The 19,816-nt window shown below is 41.0% G+C and overlaps 1 protein-coding gene across 4 annotated transcripts in view; it reads right to left on the reverse strand.

Moving 5' to 3' along the window:
• LOC126236885 (rho guanine nucleotide exchange factor 7) overlaps positions 1–19,816 on the reverse strand; it is a 160,098-nt gene that overhangs the window by 71,482 nt on the left and 68,800 nt on the right. For all 4 annotated transcript variants that reach the window (XM_049946517.1, XM_049946515.1, XM_049946516.1 and 1 more), the window contains 2 exons: positions 14,957–15,178; positions 1,232–1,310 (listed from right to left, as the gene is read on the reverse strand). In XM_049946517.1, the coding sequence (XP_049802474.1) occupies positions 1,232–1,310; positions 14,957–15,178 (301 nt within the window). The remainder of the gene's footprint in view (positions 1–1,231; positions 1,311–14,956; positions 15,179–19,816) is intronic.

Below are 19,816 nucleotides of genomic sequence, written 5' to 3' on the forward strand. Positions count from 1 at the left end.
CAATCATAGTTGATTATTATTCCACACTGTTTACAGGTGGCACACGTAAATGACATATGTAAAAAAGACCTGGGATGCTGCTTGAAGACAGCAGCTTTTCACACAGCATTGTATTTAGCACCTCTGCCACAAATTCCTTACAGCAAAGAGTGTGCACCAGTATCAACCATTTGGATTCTTTAAAAAAGTACATGAGGGGGTTGATATTCCAGCTATGTCAAGCACTACAGACCAATGTCTTGAAATTTTTACGTACACCCAAGTGTTTTCATGTCAAAGATAAGAGCATGTTTTTAAGGGAAACACTGTAGATAACTGACCTAGTATTTCAATTTCCATCTGACTGACACAGTTTTAGTCAACCATCATTGAAGTCTGGTAAAAACTAACAACCTCTCTTTCATATTTGACTTTCTAGAATAACAAATTTTAAATGCTACAAAGGTACAGTGTCAACTATATTACTTATTTGGCCAACATTTTGTCATTGTTGAATGATTTAGAACTTCCTTAAAATACTCATTCCCTATTCATTGTATTTTCATACAAATACAATCTTTCTTTCTTCAATTTCTTTTGACAAAATTTTGTGATCATCAGCTAGCCTGTTTTCTTCTATTTTATACATGACAGTTTCCTTCCCCATAAAGTTTGGTCACTGGAAATAAACTGTGATACAGGTGCACTGCACCAATGCTCTGCCAATGGGCTCCAAAGATTCAAAACTTACTGCACTGATCTGGCAATGACCTGGAAAGTATGCATGTACACAAATTTATTTCCAACCATGTCAGAACTAAGTATCACTCCACTTAAGAAATGTCATACTTTTAATGAACACATTAGTAATCTCACAACTATAACAGAGCATTTGCCAACCTGGCAGCAATATATGGTGTTATGGTGTAGTAACTATGGCTATTTCAATTCTTTCTGAGCTATTTCTTTGTTGGAGAAATTATTCTACATCTTAAACCACAGGGATAAACTACACCAGAGTGTTTTGTATATTGTATAGTGTCTTAAAATATAAACTAGGAGTTTTGATGTCAAAGTGAATTGGGTACAGTAATGATAAAAAGTAGGTTGAATCCTAAGTTTCTGGGAAAATGTGTCTGAAGAGAAGAAAGAACAATAACAACAAAGAAAGGTGTAAATGATAATACAAATTGCTTGTCAATAAAGTGTTCTTGTAGTTATAAATAAGTAAACTGAAATAGCTAAAACTTACCTGAAATTTCAAAAGCATTTTTATATGAATCTGTATCATCAAGTTTATTAACATTTATCCCAGTCAATGGCAGTTTTCCCTGCATAAAGAATGAAAACATATCTGAATTAAGGATATACTATGATGAACGACTAAGTATGAATCTAATTTCCATCATAAAAATTTCTCCTTACCAAACAGTAATAATCACATTAACAAATCAAACTGTCAGACTACGAGACATTACTTTCATGACTCATGAACTATTGCCTTCATTTTAATTTATATCATACAAAATTTATCAAGCCTTCAATTCTGCACACACAGACACACAGACACACACACACACACACACACACACACCATCATCTTGTGATTCTAGCAGCCAAAGTATTCTGCACTGGCTTCCTTATATATATATATATATATATATATATATATATATAAGAGGGAAACATTCCACGTGGGAAAAATATATCTAAAAACAAAGATGATGTAACTTACCAAATGAAAGCGCTGGCAGGTCGATAGACACACAAACATACACACAAAATTCAAGCTTTCGCAACAAACTGTTGCCTCATCAGGAAAGAGGGAAGGAGAGGGAAAGACGAAAGGATGTGGGTTTTAAGGGAGAGGGTAATGAGTCATTCCAATCCCGGGAGCGGAAGACTTACCTTAGGGGGAAAAAGGATGGGTATACACACAAACACACACACACACACACACACACACACACACACACACACATCCATCCACACATATATAGACACTAGCAGACATATTTAAAGACCAAGACATCATCTGGCACTGGCTTCCTCATAAATATATATATAAAAAAAATTATATTTGCTTAACCCTCTCGTTACCAAGCTTTTTCACACCTCTATTTTACCAAGCGGGATATTTGGATTACCCCAAAAGAGTTTTGTGTTTTATTGTAATATTTGCTCTCACATTTTGTTATTTCCATTGAATGGGTTTATTTAGTATTGAAAAACAGCTTTTCAGGTTATTAGAAGTATTTAATCAGATCACAGATACAAAGTACAAAAAAAATTTTATATCTTTCACTAAATTCAGTACTCAACGAACAGAAAATTAATAATCTATGTACCTCAACAGTCACAGTAAAATAACACAAGACTTTTTTCAACTTTTCAGTCAAGTACATTTTTGCACTGCATGCACTTCACGGTATCTGTTTCTTTTCTGTGTATTTTACAAACAGGTTTCTTGCACGTTACACAACAGAATCTTCTTTTCCGAGCTTTGTTTCTCTTGCAATCTTGACATCGTTGTGGTGTTGGTAACTTGGAACACTGTGTCTGGATCATTGCTGTAGGAATTGCAATACCACAAGCTTTCAGTGCATCTTGTACATCTTTATGAAGACCGCTGATATTTTTGGCTCTTTCTTCCATGTTGAGTTTGCTGAGTCCAAATGCCACTTCAGTCGCGGAGAGTTTACGTCGGCTTCGGTTATTATTCTGCCATTCAGGAAATCTTAGAGTGCACAGAATATATGCATTCAGTGCTGCAATATCTATCGTTTCCATGAAGATTCTTAGTGGCCACCACCTCATTCCTCTGACACAACTGTATGCTCTTGTCATTTTGTCCCCATTATCTACAGCACCTTTGGTTTTGTTGTAGTGCAGTATGATTTCAGGTTTGTGTTCACTTTCTTCACCTCTCACTTGTGTCTCATTATGTTGAGTAGAGAGTAGTATTACTGCCTTTCCCTTCTTTGGAACATAGGAAACTAGAGTCAAATCATTTGTGAAACAAAACATTGAAAAGTGAGCTTCTCTCTTTCTGTTTGGCAAGAATTCCTTCGGAATCTCTTTCTTATTGGAACGCAAGGTACCAACCAATGTCGTGTTTCGTTTTAGTAGTTCAGCAGCCAATGGAAAACTGGTGAAAAAATTATCAGTTGTTACACCATGACCGTTATTCAGAAATGGTTCCATCAGATCCAAAACAACTCTCTGTCCTTGATTCACTTCCCGAGTATTGTCCACCATTCCTGTGTAAATTTGGATCCGTAATAACTAAGATGTCTTCACATCAGCACAAACTCAAATTTTAATGCCATACTTGCCAGGCTTGCTCTTGATATAAACCTAAAAGGGCAGTTGCCTCTGTACATTGCTAATCGTTCATCAATAGTCACGTATTCATAAGCATAGAAGTTCTTGCACAAGTTGGATTGAAATTTGTCTGACACTACCCTGATGTACTGTACCTTGTCCTTGGTTTCTTCAGTTCTCTGTGCTCTTGTGTGGCTGTTGTCAAATCGCAAGAATTTCAGTATAGACAAAAATCGGTTTCTTGACATGGCAGCAGAAAAGAATGGTTGCCGAAAGGCAACACTACCTCCCCACAGATTGGAAGCACTTGAGCAATGTCCATGAGTTCGACCAGCTCCTTTTAGAATTGCCAATACAGTGTACACTTCAGTTGCATTTATATCACTCCATGTCGGTTTGTTCGAAGAATGAGCTGCATTCCACAAAGAAATTACTCGTTTGGCTTCCCTGTTCGTTTCTTCTACAACGGTGCTCACGATTTCTGGTGAGATAAACAATAAAAATGACTGTTATTGTTTTGATTGTTTTTCCATCATTCTCTGGGCCAGGTGTTAGATTCAAAATGCTGCGACATCGACGCCGCCCATCTTTTGGTGGTTCACTAGAAAATTATAGTCCACTTCTAGAAACAAAACAATATCCAGTGTCTTTGTCTTCTTCTTCTTCTTCTTCTTCTTCTTCATCCTCCTCTTCTTCTTCTTCTTCATCTGATGCTATGATATGGTCTTTGTCAAGAGGTTCCATATATTCATTCAGTTCATTATCAATGTCCCATTCATTTTCATCGTCACAGTCATCAGAATTGTATAGAATTTCCGTGATCTCTTCGCTAGAAAGTCCTTTGGACATCCTTAATTGCAGATGAAATACTGACTCGTGTAATATCAGCTCAACAGTGAACGTCAAATTCGGCTCAACAATAGTAACCAGCAACAATAACAAGCATTGGATCTATGGCAAAACTCAACAAAGGAGATGAATGACAGATATACACTCCTGGAAATGGAAAAAAGAACACATTGACACCGGTGTGTCACACCCACCATACTTGCTCCGGACACTGCGAGAGGGCTGTACAAGCAATGATCACACGCACAGCACAGCGGACACACCAGGAACTGCGGCGTTGGCCGTCGAATGGCGCTAGCTGCGCAGCATTTGTGCACCGCCGCCGTCAGTGTCAGCCAGTTTGCCGTGGCATACGGAGCTCCATCGCAGTCTTTAACACTGGTAGCATGCCGCGACAGCGTGGACATGAACCGTATGTGCAGTTGACGGAATTTGAGCGAGGGCGTATAGTGGGCATGCGGGAGGCCGGGTGGACGTACCGCCGAATTGCTCAACACGTGGGGCGTGAGGTCTCCACAGTACATCGATGTTGTCGCCAGTGGTCGGCGGAAGGTGCACGTGCCCGTCGACCTGGGACCGGACCGCAGCGACGCACGGATGCACGCCAAGACCGTAGGATCCCACGCAGTGCCGTAGGGGACCGCACCGCCACTTCCCAGCGAATTAGGGACACTGTTGCTCCTGGGGTATCGGCGAGGACCATTCGCAACCGTCTCCATGAAGCTGGGCTACGGTCCCGCACACCGTTAGGCCGCCTTCCGCTCACACCCCAACATCGTGCAGCCCGCCTCCAGTGGTGTCGTGACAGGCGTGAATGGAGGGACGAATGGAGACGTGTCGTCTTCAGCGATGAGAGTCGCTTCTGCCTTGGAACCAATGATGATCGTATGCGTGTTTGGTGCCGTGCAGGTGAGCGCCACAATCAGGACTGCATACGACCGAGGCACACAGGGCCAACACCCGGCATCATGATGTGGGGAGCCATCTCCTACACTGGCCGTACACCACTGGTGATCGTCGAGGGGACACTGAATAGTGCACGGTACATCCAAACCGTCATCGAACCCATCGTTCTACCATTCCTAGACCGGCAAGGGAACTTGCTGTTCCAACAGGACAATGCACGTCCGCATGTATCCCGTGCCACCCAACGTGCTCTAGAAGGTGTAAGTCAACTACCCTGGCCAGCAAGATCTCCGGATCTGTCCCCCATTGAGCATGTTTGGGACTGGATGAAGCGTCGTCTCACGCGGTCTGCACGTCCAGCACGAACGCTGGTCCAACTGAGGCGCCAGGTGGAAATGGCATGGCAAGCCGTTCCACAGGACTACATCCAGCATCTTTACGATCGTCTCCATGGGAGAATAGCAGCCTGCATTGCTGCGAAAGGTGGATATACACTGTACTAGTGCCGACATTGTGCATGCTCTGTTGCCTGTGTCTATGTGCGTGTGGTTCTGTCAGTGTGATCATGTGATGTATCTGACCCCAGGAATGTGTCAATAAAGTTTCCCCTTCCTGGGACAATGAATTCACGGTGTTCTTATTTCAATTTCCAGGAGTGTATTTCCCAAAATCTTCTTTTTCTACAGTTAAGAAAATAAGACGTTTCATACAAAGTGGGGTAGTCTCACAATCCCACCAATAAATGACTTAAATAACAATGATAAAGCCAAAAAAATTAGACAGTTGTGAGTGTGAATTCAACGTCAATCATTTTAGTACAAAGTCATGAAACTACAGGCATGTGGCCCTTCAGATAACATTATTATAGGGAAAAAAATCAACCTGGGGTAGTCAGAATACCCCGCTTGGCAATTTGAGGGTCAATGAAACTGCACACTTAATTTTCATTATGACTACAAGTAGTACAGACATGTACCACTACCAAAGCAAGCCTTGAGATTGCCCTTAATGATCACGCTTAAGAAATGTCCCACGAGAGAGAGAGAAATGTCCCAAAAGGGGGAGAAAAGATCAGAGAGGAAAAAAATTAAATGGATCAGAAAAAATTGGGACAAGACAGGACAGTGTAAGCATTTGATCTGTTAAGATGGAAAATGACTTTCTTTCTTCATTACAAGCATCCTGGTTGTACAAATCATTGTTATCCTTCTGTTCTAATAAATGGTACAGACCTTCTTGTGATATATGCACAAGACTAATTTGCACACAAGACATTGTCTGACAAAAAAGAAGTGAAGCACCCAGAAGACATGGTCTCGTGTGTGTGTGTGTGTGTGTGTGTGTGTGTGTGTGTGTGTTATGGATGCTCAATGGTGAGGTTATCAATGCCCTTATAAAAAGTACTGAAACGAATGTGGTTAAAGTGCCTAAAAAGTTGTATAACAGGTAATAGTAAGCCTTACATAATTACATTCATTCTCTCTACCAGCCTCGCACACAGTCATCCAAACAATCACACTACCTCACATCCTTTAAGATAGTGTAAAATTAGTCAGATGATGTAAAATTGTCAATCAAAACAAAGAAATATAAGTGGAAAGCTAAAATAATTGCACAGAGATAAGTGACTGGCTGATCACTTAAACAAGAAAAGACAGATGAGTCAGCCACTCCGATAACACATTAAAAACTTCTCCTCAAAACTTGAGGCAATAGGTCAAACCATCCATAGAACTTTGAGTGTCCTGTCTGAATATGAAAAATGGTCTACTAAAATGTGGCACGCTGGAATCTGTATGTCAAAAAGACGATTAAGAAGGACCTCATCAAATCTGTGTGGCTGGAAAGAGTTATGCCAAGGCCATACTACTGACCTTACAAGATGCAATTTATGGTCTGTCACTGCCAGCCACTCTTCTTTCCATCTGTGCATGACTCTGTACTTCAGCAGTGAGGTAATAGTGTGGAGGGGGATGATTCACTAAATCTGATTTTCAGAACATGCCTTCTATTTCAGTTCCGTTAATACCCATGTGATGTGCCCTGGTACCCACAAGGAAGTCACCTCCTTTTCCAGCCTTTATGGTGTTGAAGCGAGTTCTTGACAAATTTATCTGGAGGATATGCTTTTGCAAAGAGTTAAGGGCACTCAGGGAGTTGGAACAGATGAGAAATTTAGCAGTCAAACACATACCTGTTTACGTGCCTTCAAGACGATGTACAGTTCTGCATGAATCACCAGGTAACCAGATCTTGAGGACAAAATCAGGGAAAACAACAGGGCAAGCAAGGGAGACCTCTGTTTAGACTCACTCATGAACACAGCTATACAGTTGTGGTGTTCATTTAAAAAGTTGGAATATTTGTATTAAAACAGATGCAGGAGTGCATCCTCTCCTGTACTGCTTTAAATCTGAAACTACTCTGGATCTCTGCAGTAACCAAGGTGGGAGTCAGTTTCAACTTTGGGTTTGGGTTTGTACTCCCCCATACCAAGTGACTCCAGCACAGGCTTCACGTGAAACCCAAACAGCCTTGCTGCTTGTGAACAGTTCGAGAAAAAGTGTTCCATAGCTGAATGAGTAACAGTATGATATGCAGGTGAATTGGGAGCAGCAAGGGTCTTATCTTCTTGGTGCACAATGAAGAGTTGCCGCCAGACGGTGAGTGCAAGTTCTCCGACCTCAGCACAGAGACTGGGTATGGAGCTGGTCTTGTAAGCACCTGTGGCCAGCCTGATCCCACATGGTGGCTAGCATCAACAATCTTCAGGTCAGAAGGTCTTGCTCTTCCATACATTGTGCAAACATAGTCTAGCTGCAACCTCACAAAAGTCCTATAAAACTGAAGCAGGCTGCTGGTCTGCTTCCCAAGGTACTTTAAGATATTAAGTGTTTTCTGGGTCCTTGCCTTCCTTCAGGTCCTTTAGGTGTGGCTACAGTGACAGTTTTGAATAAAAAAGGGGGCCCAGAAACCTCACCATGTCTTCAAAAAGTAGAATGGTGTCCCTCATATGCAAGCCAGGGAAATAATAAATATTAGGGAGAATGATTAAAATCAGCACACGAACACTTACCTACACAAAATGTAAAACCTGTCTTTGACGCCTGCAGTTTCTTCACTATAAACTGTAGCTGATGAGTCACTGTTGTAATGTTGGAGGAGGCACAAAAAACTGCAACACTGTCTACAAATGAGCACTGCTCAGGACTCCTTACCACAGACATTACAATATTTACGACTATGGCAAAGCAGGTATCACTTAAAACACTTTCTTGGGGAACACCATTCCTCTGCTCAAAACCATCACACAGTACATGGTGTTTTGATAAGAAGGGCCAAATGAATGTATCTAAGTATAGGTAAATGGCCACAAAGGCCCCATCGGAGGAGCTGTCCTAGAATGTAGTGCTTCCAAGGAATGTAGTGCTTCCAAGTTGTGTCATATACCTTTCAGTGTCAAAAAATATCCTTATAAAATACTGCCTATGTAGAGAAGCCTGCTGGTTAGCCATCTGTAGCAGGGTCAGGTTGTTGACAGTCGACTGACATCTCCAGAATCCACACTGACTGTGGCTAAGGAATTGCTTGGTCTCTAATATCCATACCATATTCGTTCCAAGGTCTTCCCTCCACAGTTTGTTAAGGCAATGCTCCTGTAACTACTGGAAAACTTTCAGCCCTTTCTTTGTTTGAGGAGTGGAATCAAAGTTGTCTCTCTCTACATGTTGGGAAATTGTCCTGTCTGTCACATCAAACAAAAACATTCTAGGAAGAATTCTTTTGACGCTGTTAGCAAGTTCTGTAGCATGCAGCATTGGGTTTGGTCATGACTGGCAGCAGTATCAAGAGCCTACGACTCACAACTACCGTAACTGTAGTACAAAGTGCCCTTCTCCGTGGTCACATGGTGGTGGTGGAATGCTAGATCCTAGCTGGCAATGGCAGTAGTCATTGCAAAATGCTATGCCAATGTCTGGGCAAAGTCTCCGTGTGCTGTCTGGAGACAACCCTGCTGCTATAAGGTAACTAACTGCCAGAAATCATCCTAATGCCTTCCAATGGTTTTGCAGAACAAGTGGTGTGGTTGATAGAGTCCAGGAGTGATTGTCAGGACCTTTTCTTTCTCTCCTTGATTATGCATTGAGCAATGGTTCTTGATACTTGAAAGGCTCTGAGGCTTTCTGTTGTTGGGCAGCACTTAAATTGCTTAAACCACATTAGTAAATGGCTCTCATCAGTCCACAAAGATACGGCCACCTTCTAAGAAGATCTGATGACTTTGGGAAGGATAAGTTGGCGTCACGGTGGATCACACGTGTGATGATGTACTCCCACTCCTGGATGCTGACTCAGTGTTGAAACACGTATCCCCGCCAGCAGACATCACGAGAAGGCAGAGGAGCTACTATGGGTAGCGCAGCGAGATGATGCAGAAACCTGCCATGGAGGGTGCATGCAACACGTAAGATGGGCAGACCCACTGGCAAAGGTGTTTACCTGCGAGTGGCAGTAGACCAGGTGGATCAGTGCTTACTCAGTTTGTCCACCAGGGACTTCACCTAGTGTATCAGGCCGTGTATTGTGCAGAGTGCTTAGGCGTTAAATGTTTGCGCCAGACCCACACTTACTTCTTCCTGTAAGCGTCTCTATGTGGTTTCAAACACTCTTATTTCCTGCAGATTGACTCATACAATGAGTTTGTTTCCCTCTTATGGGGTTCTGTTCCCTGGCCATTAACGAGTCACTGTCGACCAGTGAAGTATCTGCATCAATCGTGTAGTGAAGCAGTGTTATCACACCTGTGCAGATACTACATTAACGAGTCACTGTCGACCAGTGAAGTATCTGCATCAATCATGTAGTGAAGCAGTGTTGTCACACCTGTGCAGATACTAAAGTAATAAAGGCACCCAATTTCAGCAGTTTACCATCTGCCCTTTTCATCATATTTTGCACATCAATCACATTTTCTTGAGCCCACTCATCTTTAATTTCTTTGGGTATTTCTACAATATTTTGGCATGACAGAACACCTTTGGTACTGTGTAGCTCTGTTTCGATAGCATATTTCCCAAAGCATTTACCTGCCTGGAAGGCAGCTGTTTGTTTGGAACTAGATGTTTCAACAAACAGCTTCCCATTCCTCAGGTGCTTTGTAGATTTTAATGTGCCAACAACGCACTCTAAACCCTTTTGAATGTATAAAGTTGAAACTTTCTCAGTGTCTTTTATTTTAACTATTAAAAACATTCTGTCTAGCAGTATGGGTTCTGTTACTAAAAAAATGAAGAATTTGGAATTTACTCATTTCAGGATGACTGGCTACATCAGCCACCTTGTTGGGTTGGGAGGTGATACTCACCAGAAGTACAACCATTGCACTGGGAGGCGAATGGTTCAAGTTCTATGGTTACATCTCATCCCACAAACACCTAGGGGAGCTCTGCTTGCACGAATAAGCTATACACAACCTTATACAACATCAGTTTCTCCATTGCCTGCCCACTAATGACTGTTCTACCTAAAAAGCTGCATGTCTCATCAGTGCAAGCACGCCTCGATGTGGAGTTATTCAGATCTGTGTGGCATTTGTATGTGACAGTGGCCTGATGATGGATTGCACAGGAACCTGAGGGCAGACATACTTGGTTGACCATGACTGGCCATCCTCAAAGGAGGACCCCCTAATACTATGTATCATGCACATCATATCCCCTTCACATCTTTTCCTGCCATCCAAGAACTAATAATGGACACTCTACAACATAATGCATTAGCGCACACTGTAGACTGGAGACAAGCAGCAGCTGGACCAGGGAATTACTGTCCGTTGCACAGACAACCATTAACACCGCAACACGAACTGCTGTGTTTGGAATGGTGCCATGACCAAAAAGTACGGACTGCTGTGAACGATGTAATATTGTGTTCAGTGATGAATCGTGGTTTTGCTCTACCCTGGATGACCATTATTGACAAGTATGGCAGCAACCAGAGGAGAGCTTCTTTCTTTCCAACATTGCTGAGAGGCACAGCAATGTTACTCCTGGCACCATTGTGTGAGGAGCCATCCAGTATGACTTCAGGTTATGGCTGGTAGTGGTTGAGGAAACTCTAACGGCACATCACACTATCCTGCACCGTCATGTGTTACCTCTTATGTGATGCTATAGTGGTGTCACTTTTCAACACAACAATGCTCATCTACAAATGCCAAGTGTCTCTACGAACTGTCTGCGTGGTGCTGAGGTCCTTCTGTGACCACCAAGATCCCCAGATCTGTCCTCAACAGAATATGTGTGGACCAGTTTGGACGCAAGCCCTGTCCGAGTGCCAGTACCTAGGATATTAAGGACCAGTTACAACAGTTGTGGTCCAGCTTCCCTCAAGAGATGATACAATGGTTTTACCTGCCTGTGCACAACAGTGCACATTACCAGTATGTTCCAGAAAGCCATGTGCAAAAACACAATTTTTGAGTGTGTCATATCTCAGGTCCTATTGTTACACATATAAGGGATCAAGTGTTTTCAAGAGCTCTTGGCCTAACAACCTTTTATATACCTATTGGAAAAATGGGCATACTGTAACTATCCTACAGTACAGGGTCAAAATTTAAACACTACACACTTCTTCCAGCCCAGGAAAATGGAACAAATTGGTTGATTCTTTTGCATTAGGTGTGGTCAAGGATGGGCCTTAGGCAGCTTACAAAATCTCAGTTTGTTCATGGGTGCTTCCTAAGAAAATAGCAAGAACTGGTTTTCAGCCATTTTTTGCACCGTTGCCCACAATTATGTCAATAACTAACCATCGCAAAGGGTTCAAATTTTAACCGTATATTCTTTAGACGTTCATCTAGATATATCATTTTCCTGTTTCCAAAAAAAAATTATCCATTAACAAAACACACCTGAAAAACCACAATTGTTGGTTACCAAAAGCACCACTTCTACAGGGTGAGCCAGGAGGGAAGATATATGCTTTGAGGGGTGATAGTATCTGTGATAGTGAAAAGGAAGCTTCAAATGGACACAAGCTGTTTTCTTAATGCATCAGACACACAGCTGTTTGAAAATCAAGAGTGTCAGTTGCATGTCCTCCTTTTCCAGCACTCACATACTAATACACACAAAGAGGCACTAGGCTACCACATTTTCATGAATTTACTCAAGTAAAGGACAATATGAATGAGTACAGCTCAGCAAAATGACAGCTGTCTGCAAGTTATGCAAGCGGTTGGTGGAGGACTTGAACAATCTTTGTGAGCAAAGCACACAATTATTACGTTACAGTGTTTCATTTACTACCACCTGCCTTTGCCCTGTTCCCCATTGTATTTATCAGTTTCCTTGGAAACTGCTAAGCACAGGAAATAAGTATTTTGTTCAGAATTGCTATTACTCTCAATCCAAGAGCATGTACTTTTCCTCCTGCCTTGCCCTGCATAATTTCTATTCTTGTCAAATCATCAAAATTTTTGCCATATGCTCTTGAGATGATGTTCTCCAGAAACCTTGAAATTTCTTGGACATCATTATCCATTAGCAAGATCTAAGGGTTGAGACTTGCTGTACTTATTAACCTAGGATATGCATATTGCATCTGGTCTGAGGTGTAAATCTAGCTTTAACTGTTGTAGTGAACATATGGAATGGGTTCTGGGGTCTGAAGACACCAAACTATGTTTTTAGTCACCATATTTTCACCAATAAGACTATGACGTGCTGTCTCTGTATAATGGGCACTTCACACCTATACAGGCTATCTTGACATGATCATTATTTGATGGTGCGATCTTGTGGCATAAGTACCTTACAAAAGATTATTCTGTCATACAAAATTTCCTGTGATTGCAAATCAGCCACCACATTCTTTGGTATACTCGACCACAGCCTAAAAATGTTGTTCATTTTTACGTAAAGTAGGGAAAAGTGACCTTGCGCTCACTTTCAACTGGAGGAAGCATCTACTTTGTGGTGTTACTTTACACTATACATTTGTCTAACAACATTCTTACTCTTTTATGACATAAATAATAACTAGCACTTTTTTGATGAATTGCAACTGATGAGCAAAGTACCCAGGAAAAATTTAAAGCAAATGATTGTGTGTTAACCTTATGTGATGTGTACTTCTGTTTTTTGTGTATATAAATGTGTTGAAATACATAAAGAAACTGTCAAAACTTCACCAACCAATAGAATTTGTTTTATATGAGAAGCATATCCTGCTATAGCAGGGAAAAGAAGGGAACAAACGGAAAAATAGTCCTGTCAGAGCACAACAAAAGTGAATATGTTCCTCTTTAACAGACTCTGACAGAAAAGTGGGAAACCAGCTGTCTCAATCCTCATTTTACCTTCCCCATCAAAAAATTTGGCATGAAACATAATAGCACTTTTTTGTGCTGAAAAAGAAACAGTGATGGTGGCAGAGAGAGGAGAGTGCCAATGAGAGAGAAAGAGTGGTATAGGAAGGAGGGAGGGAGAGGGAGGGAGGGAGGGAGAGAGAGAGAGAGAGAGAGAGAGAGAGAGAGAGAGAGAGAGAGAGAGAGAGAGAGAGGGGGGGGGGGCAGTGAAAGAGAAAGAGTGATGGATGAAGACAATAGCAGTGGAAGAAAAAAAGAGAGAAGATATAGTTGACATGAAAAAGATTGATGAGTGGAAACCATACATAGGCATGGGATGTCTGGACCGACTGGTACCTTTAACATGTATGATAGGGGAAGGCAGATTTTGGACCGAAATTTTAAACATGTGGGTAGACGGAGAAAAATAAGATGGATCCTCCAGAATTTTTGAGCTGCCTGAGTATGATGGAGACAGTGGCAGTGGGAAAGTATGATAAAAGGGAGACAATTTAAGAAAAACAGCTGACAGTGGCAGTGGGATATACAATAAATATATGAAACAGAGTAAACAAGAGATAGGAGACAGTGGCAGTGTGAGAGAAATGCAGAATGAGCCAATATAAGGGAGAGGAGACAGTGACAATGGAAGAGAAAGAAACATATGGATAGTGGCAGCAAAAGAGAGGGGCTTACATATCCACCAGTTCAGAGGGGGAGGGGGGGTCATCTTTTGTCTTGTCAATCCCCCCCACTGCCCTATACTCCCTTGTTAAAAAATTTGTCCTATTTCATCCTAAATTTGTCCTATTTCATCCATCTCCTATAACCATGAGTTAAAAATTCCAAAGTGCCTATGGGAGCAAAAAGAGACAGTGGGAGAGAGACACGGTTAGACAGTGGCAGTGAGAGGAAGATGCTGAGAATGAAGATTTAACTACAGTCAGAGAATGAGTAAAAGAATTTAAAATGTTCTGTGTTAAAAGAGTGCAAAAAATGTTCACATGCCAAAAATGTTGGTGAGATGGGTGGAATGAGGATGGAGGTAGCTGGTTCCCCAATTTTCTGCCAGATCTTTTAAAGAGGAATGTATTTTCCTCTTCTGTGCTCTGATAGGGGCCTTTCGTTGGTGTTTTTTTTTTTTTTTGCCAAAAGAAAGAGAAGTTTTTTTTTTCCTCTTTGGTGAATTGTTACATTTACTCGTAAATTATTTACATTCTGCCAGAACTTTGCATATCATAATGAAGTACATTTATTAATGAACTAATAATATATAGGACATGAAATAGACCATAAATGATGGGAGAAACAGTCATAATTTGAAATATATTGTAAAAGATCAATGGTAGCATAAATATTATATTGCATATTAGGCTACTATGTAGTGCAAGCAATATGTTAAGCAGATATTCAATAACACTGATCTTTTGCCTATTCAGTTTACAGTCCATGAAATGTAGAAAGCTAGACCAGTAATCTTCTCTTCCATAGAAAAAGTACTATTAAAAACTATTAAAATGTATAATGCAATAATAAATTTCTCACCTCATATATGAAGGCACTCATTCGCTGACTAACACTAAGCATCAGAAGTGTTGATGGAAATAACACCAAGTAGCGATCCCGATGATCAGGCAGTATCGCAACAGATCCCATATGAAGGATTTCTCCCAAACATGACAGATTTTCACCTTCCCAACCTCTCACACCTCCAGTTAATACTTCCAGTTCCAACTCCTTCTGACGTCGAGTTGTAGATATGAAGGACTGCAAAGTACAAAATATGTTTATTTCATTGGAATACAAAATGCTTGTCAGAAGACGAACATGATGACGCAGGTCTGCAATCTGTACACAAACCCAAGCATCATGATAAAATATTGATGATAAAAACTTATAAAAAGAGATCACAGCACTTCAACTATTAGCTCCTTATTCAAGAGTAAGGGCAATTTGCTGGCAGAGGTCAGATAGATGGACTGTTAATAATTTAGCTATTAAAGCTGGCAAAGCGAAACATCTCATGCTGACTTTTATGGAAACTGCTGCATGGAGCAATATGTGAAATAAGGAAAAGGCAATCACTCACCTATAGCAGATCAATGCACTGAACACAGTAACAGATAACAGAAAGCAGCATTCACATTAGCTTCTGAGTGCTATTGTTTTTCCAGCAACAGTACACATATTCACACACAGTCATAAGAATGCACTCTCCTGTGGCCATGAAAAGAATAAATATTGATACAAGAGACAGAGGGATGGGGAGGGACAAGTGCAGGGGGAGAGGGAGGGGAGTGGGATAGAAAGAGGGAGGAGGAGGGGAGGGAGAGGGGAAAGAGGAGAGGGAAGGAAGTACAGAGGGGAAGTAGACAGGAGGGAGGGGGCGGAGGAGTAGAGGGGAGAGAGTTGGAGGGGGGCGAGGAGGATGAGGAGGAGGAGTAGAGGGGAGAAAGTAGGACGGGGGAGTAGTAGTAGAGGGGAGGGTGTGGGAGGAGGAGTAGAGGGGAGAGGGTGGGACAGGAATAGAGGGGAGGGAAAGGGATGGGGGAATATGAGAGGGGGAGTAATGGGGCAAGGGGCAGAGGGGGGGGGGGGGCAAGAGGGCTTTTGACTAAAATATCCTGAAACTTGCAGTCATTTTTTAGTTTCTGTGTACCTATGAAGTTTAGCACCATATCTCACAATGGTTTTCTACAACATGAATCTTGGAGGAACTGGGTGGAGCACAGTAGATGTATTTATTTCATACCACTGGCGAGCACTTATCGTTCAACAGATGAATATTTGTCACATTCAGTCTCTAATGAAGTAACATCACATTTTTCTTCACTTTCTATCCTGCTGAATGCAATATCAAACTCACGATCATGATTGCCATCCTTTTTTGAAAGCACTGCCCAAACAACAATATCGGAGAGAGGCCGAAAGGATACATTTTGTGGTCGAGTATCCAAAACTGCACACAGTAAAGACAATATTAGTGGCAACCACCTCAACCAAATGATGACAGCCAGACTACAAATGTAGGACCAGATGCTCTCTAGCTGGTGAACAGTGCTGACAAGCACATATTCAGGGTCTTACTTTTTTGGAGGTCTGTTCTTAAGTTGCCCAAGTATATTCGGGATTTTGAGTTTCTGTCAAAATAGTAAAAACAAGATAACTCTGATTTTACATTGAAAGGTTAATGTAACTAACTTTCTCTTCTATACACAGTCAGAATCAAAGACTAAATTTTGTTAATTACTATTTTGTTGAAGAATCAATATGATGGATGGCAGCACAGTTACTGGCATATTTATCTATATTCTAGCTATTCTATTTTGTTGCCTGCAATGAAAAAGTTTTCTTCTTTGAGCAACATACAATAAGTACTATTGTTAAAAACGCATCAAACTGCTGATGGTCTGATACATGTTTTGTACAATTGGTGATGACAGAGCTTGGGTGCACTTCTTATAAAATTTTCTTGTTTTAACTCCAAAGAGTTAATGTGCCATTGGACAGCTTTTACATTTCATGGTTTAAATATGTAATCAAAATATCAATACAAATGTTGCAATCATTACTGCTGCCACTATTTCCTTTGTCACTAACTTCCTTATTACTGAATAATGACAAATCAACAATTTGTGATTATTTGTTTTAGTTTTGTTGAAGATGCGCATGCAACTGCCAACACATGAGAATGTAGCATATCGTGCACAAGCCAATAATGCCATAATACGCCCCCCCCCCCCCCCCCTTTCCAACACTTGCCATCTAACAATCACAAACTTATTTTACATAAGCTAGAAAATGGTGGGCTTAAGAAGTGAAAACAGCCTGTAGTGGGAGAGTATCATAGCACTACAGGAGCTTCAGTAAACTGCTGATCTGATTATTATTTTGTACCAGCCGTCTTGCATTCATGACAAAGATTACTACAGAGAGGTGGGAAAAAAAGAAAATGAAAAGGGAAAGAGGCAGAGGGAGAGGGAGGAAGAGAAGGGTTGACCGAGAGGGGGGGAGAGGGGGAGGGGGGGAGAGAGAGAGAGAGAGAGAGAGAGAGAGAGAGAGAGAGAGAGAGAGAGAGAGAGAGAGAGAGTCCCAGGGATAATGTACAGCTGCATTCAGAAATGGATGACAAAATTCTCTGATCGCACATCTTCTGTATATATGCAATTACATGGACATTGTAGGTAAACACCTATTTCATTCCCTGAACTATCCCCATCTGTGGTTACATGTTATGTGCTCCGAGTCATATTTCTGTAGATCAATTTTATTTTCTAGAACTTCTCTGCTTCACTGGGAATGTTCAAAATTGTACATGTGGAATAGTAGTTGGTGTAGAATAGACTTGGCCACTGTTTCTATGTTTCGATACAGTGTATCGATACCTGGAACTGTTTCAGTGTTTCGGAACGGCTATGGTTCACTGTTTCGAAACAGTGGTGTTTCATTCCGCCCCTGTCTCGGATCTCGAGCCAGACACAGAAACTGTATCGTTGTTTCAAAATAAGACTGTTTCAGTCCACCTGTGCCTGGAACGGACTAATTGTATCGAAACAGTGATGTTTCATTCCGCTCTATGTCGGACGAGATTCGGGCTCGGCACAGGTACTGAAACACAACATACCACTTCATGAAACACTTTCAAGAGTGTCGAAATCTTTTGACAAGCAATAGCATGAAGCTTAAGATATCCGAAAATAAAGCTTCGTTTCTAGCTGACTGTCCTATTCCGAAATGGCGTAACATCTGCTTTATAAACACTAACCAAACAATAAAACAACGCATACTATTCACATTCAAAATAATAAATATGTGAAAATCATTCAGTTAAATTACACTTTTTTTATAACATACGTTTCTCTGTTCATGTACAGAAATCCTATTAAGAAACGCAAGTAAGACTACAACATTTTAAATAAAAAAAGGCGTAGAGTGACAGTTATTAGTCACATAAATTTGATGTAGGTATAATTGCAAGCAATCTGTTTGACATATCACTGATAGTATAATGGTGAACGGAAAGCATCGTAACTTTATATTAACGGTTCGAAACACCTTGAAACACAAAAATTTTTTTCTGTTATATTTTGTTATTTATTCGAATTATTTGGTGTTATTTGTGAGTCTATAGTCACTGTGTCTATTATCCACAATGATTCCCTTTGTGTGCATGGAAATTAGTAGGATGGGTATATTAGCCATACTAATGAAATGTAGCATATCCGTTGTTTCTGCAGTTTGCTCCCACCCCCAGTTCCGTTCGTGGTGGTTCTCTGTCTTCAGATATGGCTGTCCTCAGCCAATTGAAAAGTATGAAAGTCACACGACACGAAAGCAGCGCATTTGCTGAAGGAAATACGAAACTGCCAAGACGCCTAAGTGATAGTTTCATACTTTCTACGATATGATTAGCGCTCTCGCACCTCATTTATGTTTATGTGGACATACTTATACAGTAGACATTCAAGATGCTAAAATGTGTACATTTATTAGATTACAAAACACAAACTGTTTCACTGTTTCGAAACAGTGTATCGAAACATTACATCGTACTGTTTCATTAGTTTCGAAACAGTTACGTGTTTCAGTTTGCCCATCTCTAGTGTAGAATATAATAGCATTTGCTGTATCATACTGATGTCATTATCAGCTGCTTTGAGACAGCTAAAATTTCAGGCAACACTTTTCTGGAAATGAGACATTGATTAGAGGATAACCCCAGACAACTATACCTACACACATTGGTATATGAGGTCACATCAACACTTGAATCTGTGTAAAGATGTTTGCTTTTAAAATGAGCTTCTTAAAGCTGTATCATAGTGTCTACAGTACCTATTCCAAAAACCTCCAACTCTTTTACCTTTCCTGTTATTTGGCAATGATGAGAGAGCCTGTTACAAACTTGAAGTTTTTCTACACAGTTAATGCCAATGTATGAGAGCAAGAATAGTGATCCTGATTAAATGCACAGATTTTTTTCCATAAAAACAAAACAGGACAGTTCTCCCACTTGTATAAGGGTGTACCATATAAATTCACAGCTATTCTTCAGTTTTACAATACACTTGAAATTTATGTATATGTGGTTATGTTCATCTTCAAAACAAAGTATCCTTTGAGCTCTATTCATCCTTGTTACTGGTGAAGAAGTTTCGTAAGCCACCCTTAGACCCATTCCTTTGGGGTGCCACATCTCACACTCTATCGGTATCTTTCAGGTACTTGCCAATGTAAAATGATGACAGGAAAATGATTTTTTATAACCCCAAGACTGTGATAATCAGGTGGCACAGTGCTGGGTGGTGGTGGTGGTGGTGGTGGTGGTGGTGGTGGTGGAGGAGGAGGAGGAGGAGGAGGGGGAGGAGGAGGAAAGAAGGTAGTGGTTATGGCAGATGCTGCAAT

The sequence above is a fragment of the Schistocerca nitens genome, chromosome 2 (assembly GCF_023898315.1).
Source record: "Schistocerca nitens isolate TAMUIC-IGC-003100 chromosome 2, iqSchNite1.1, whole genome shotgun sequence".
Classification (NCBI taxonomy): Eukaryota; Metazoa; Arthropoda; class Insecta; order Orthoptera; family Acrididae; genus Schistocerca; species Schistocerca nitens.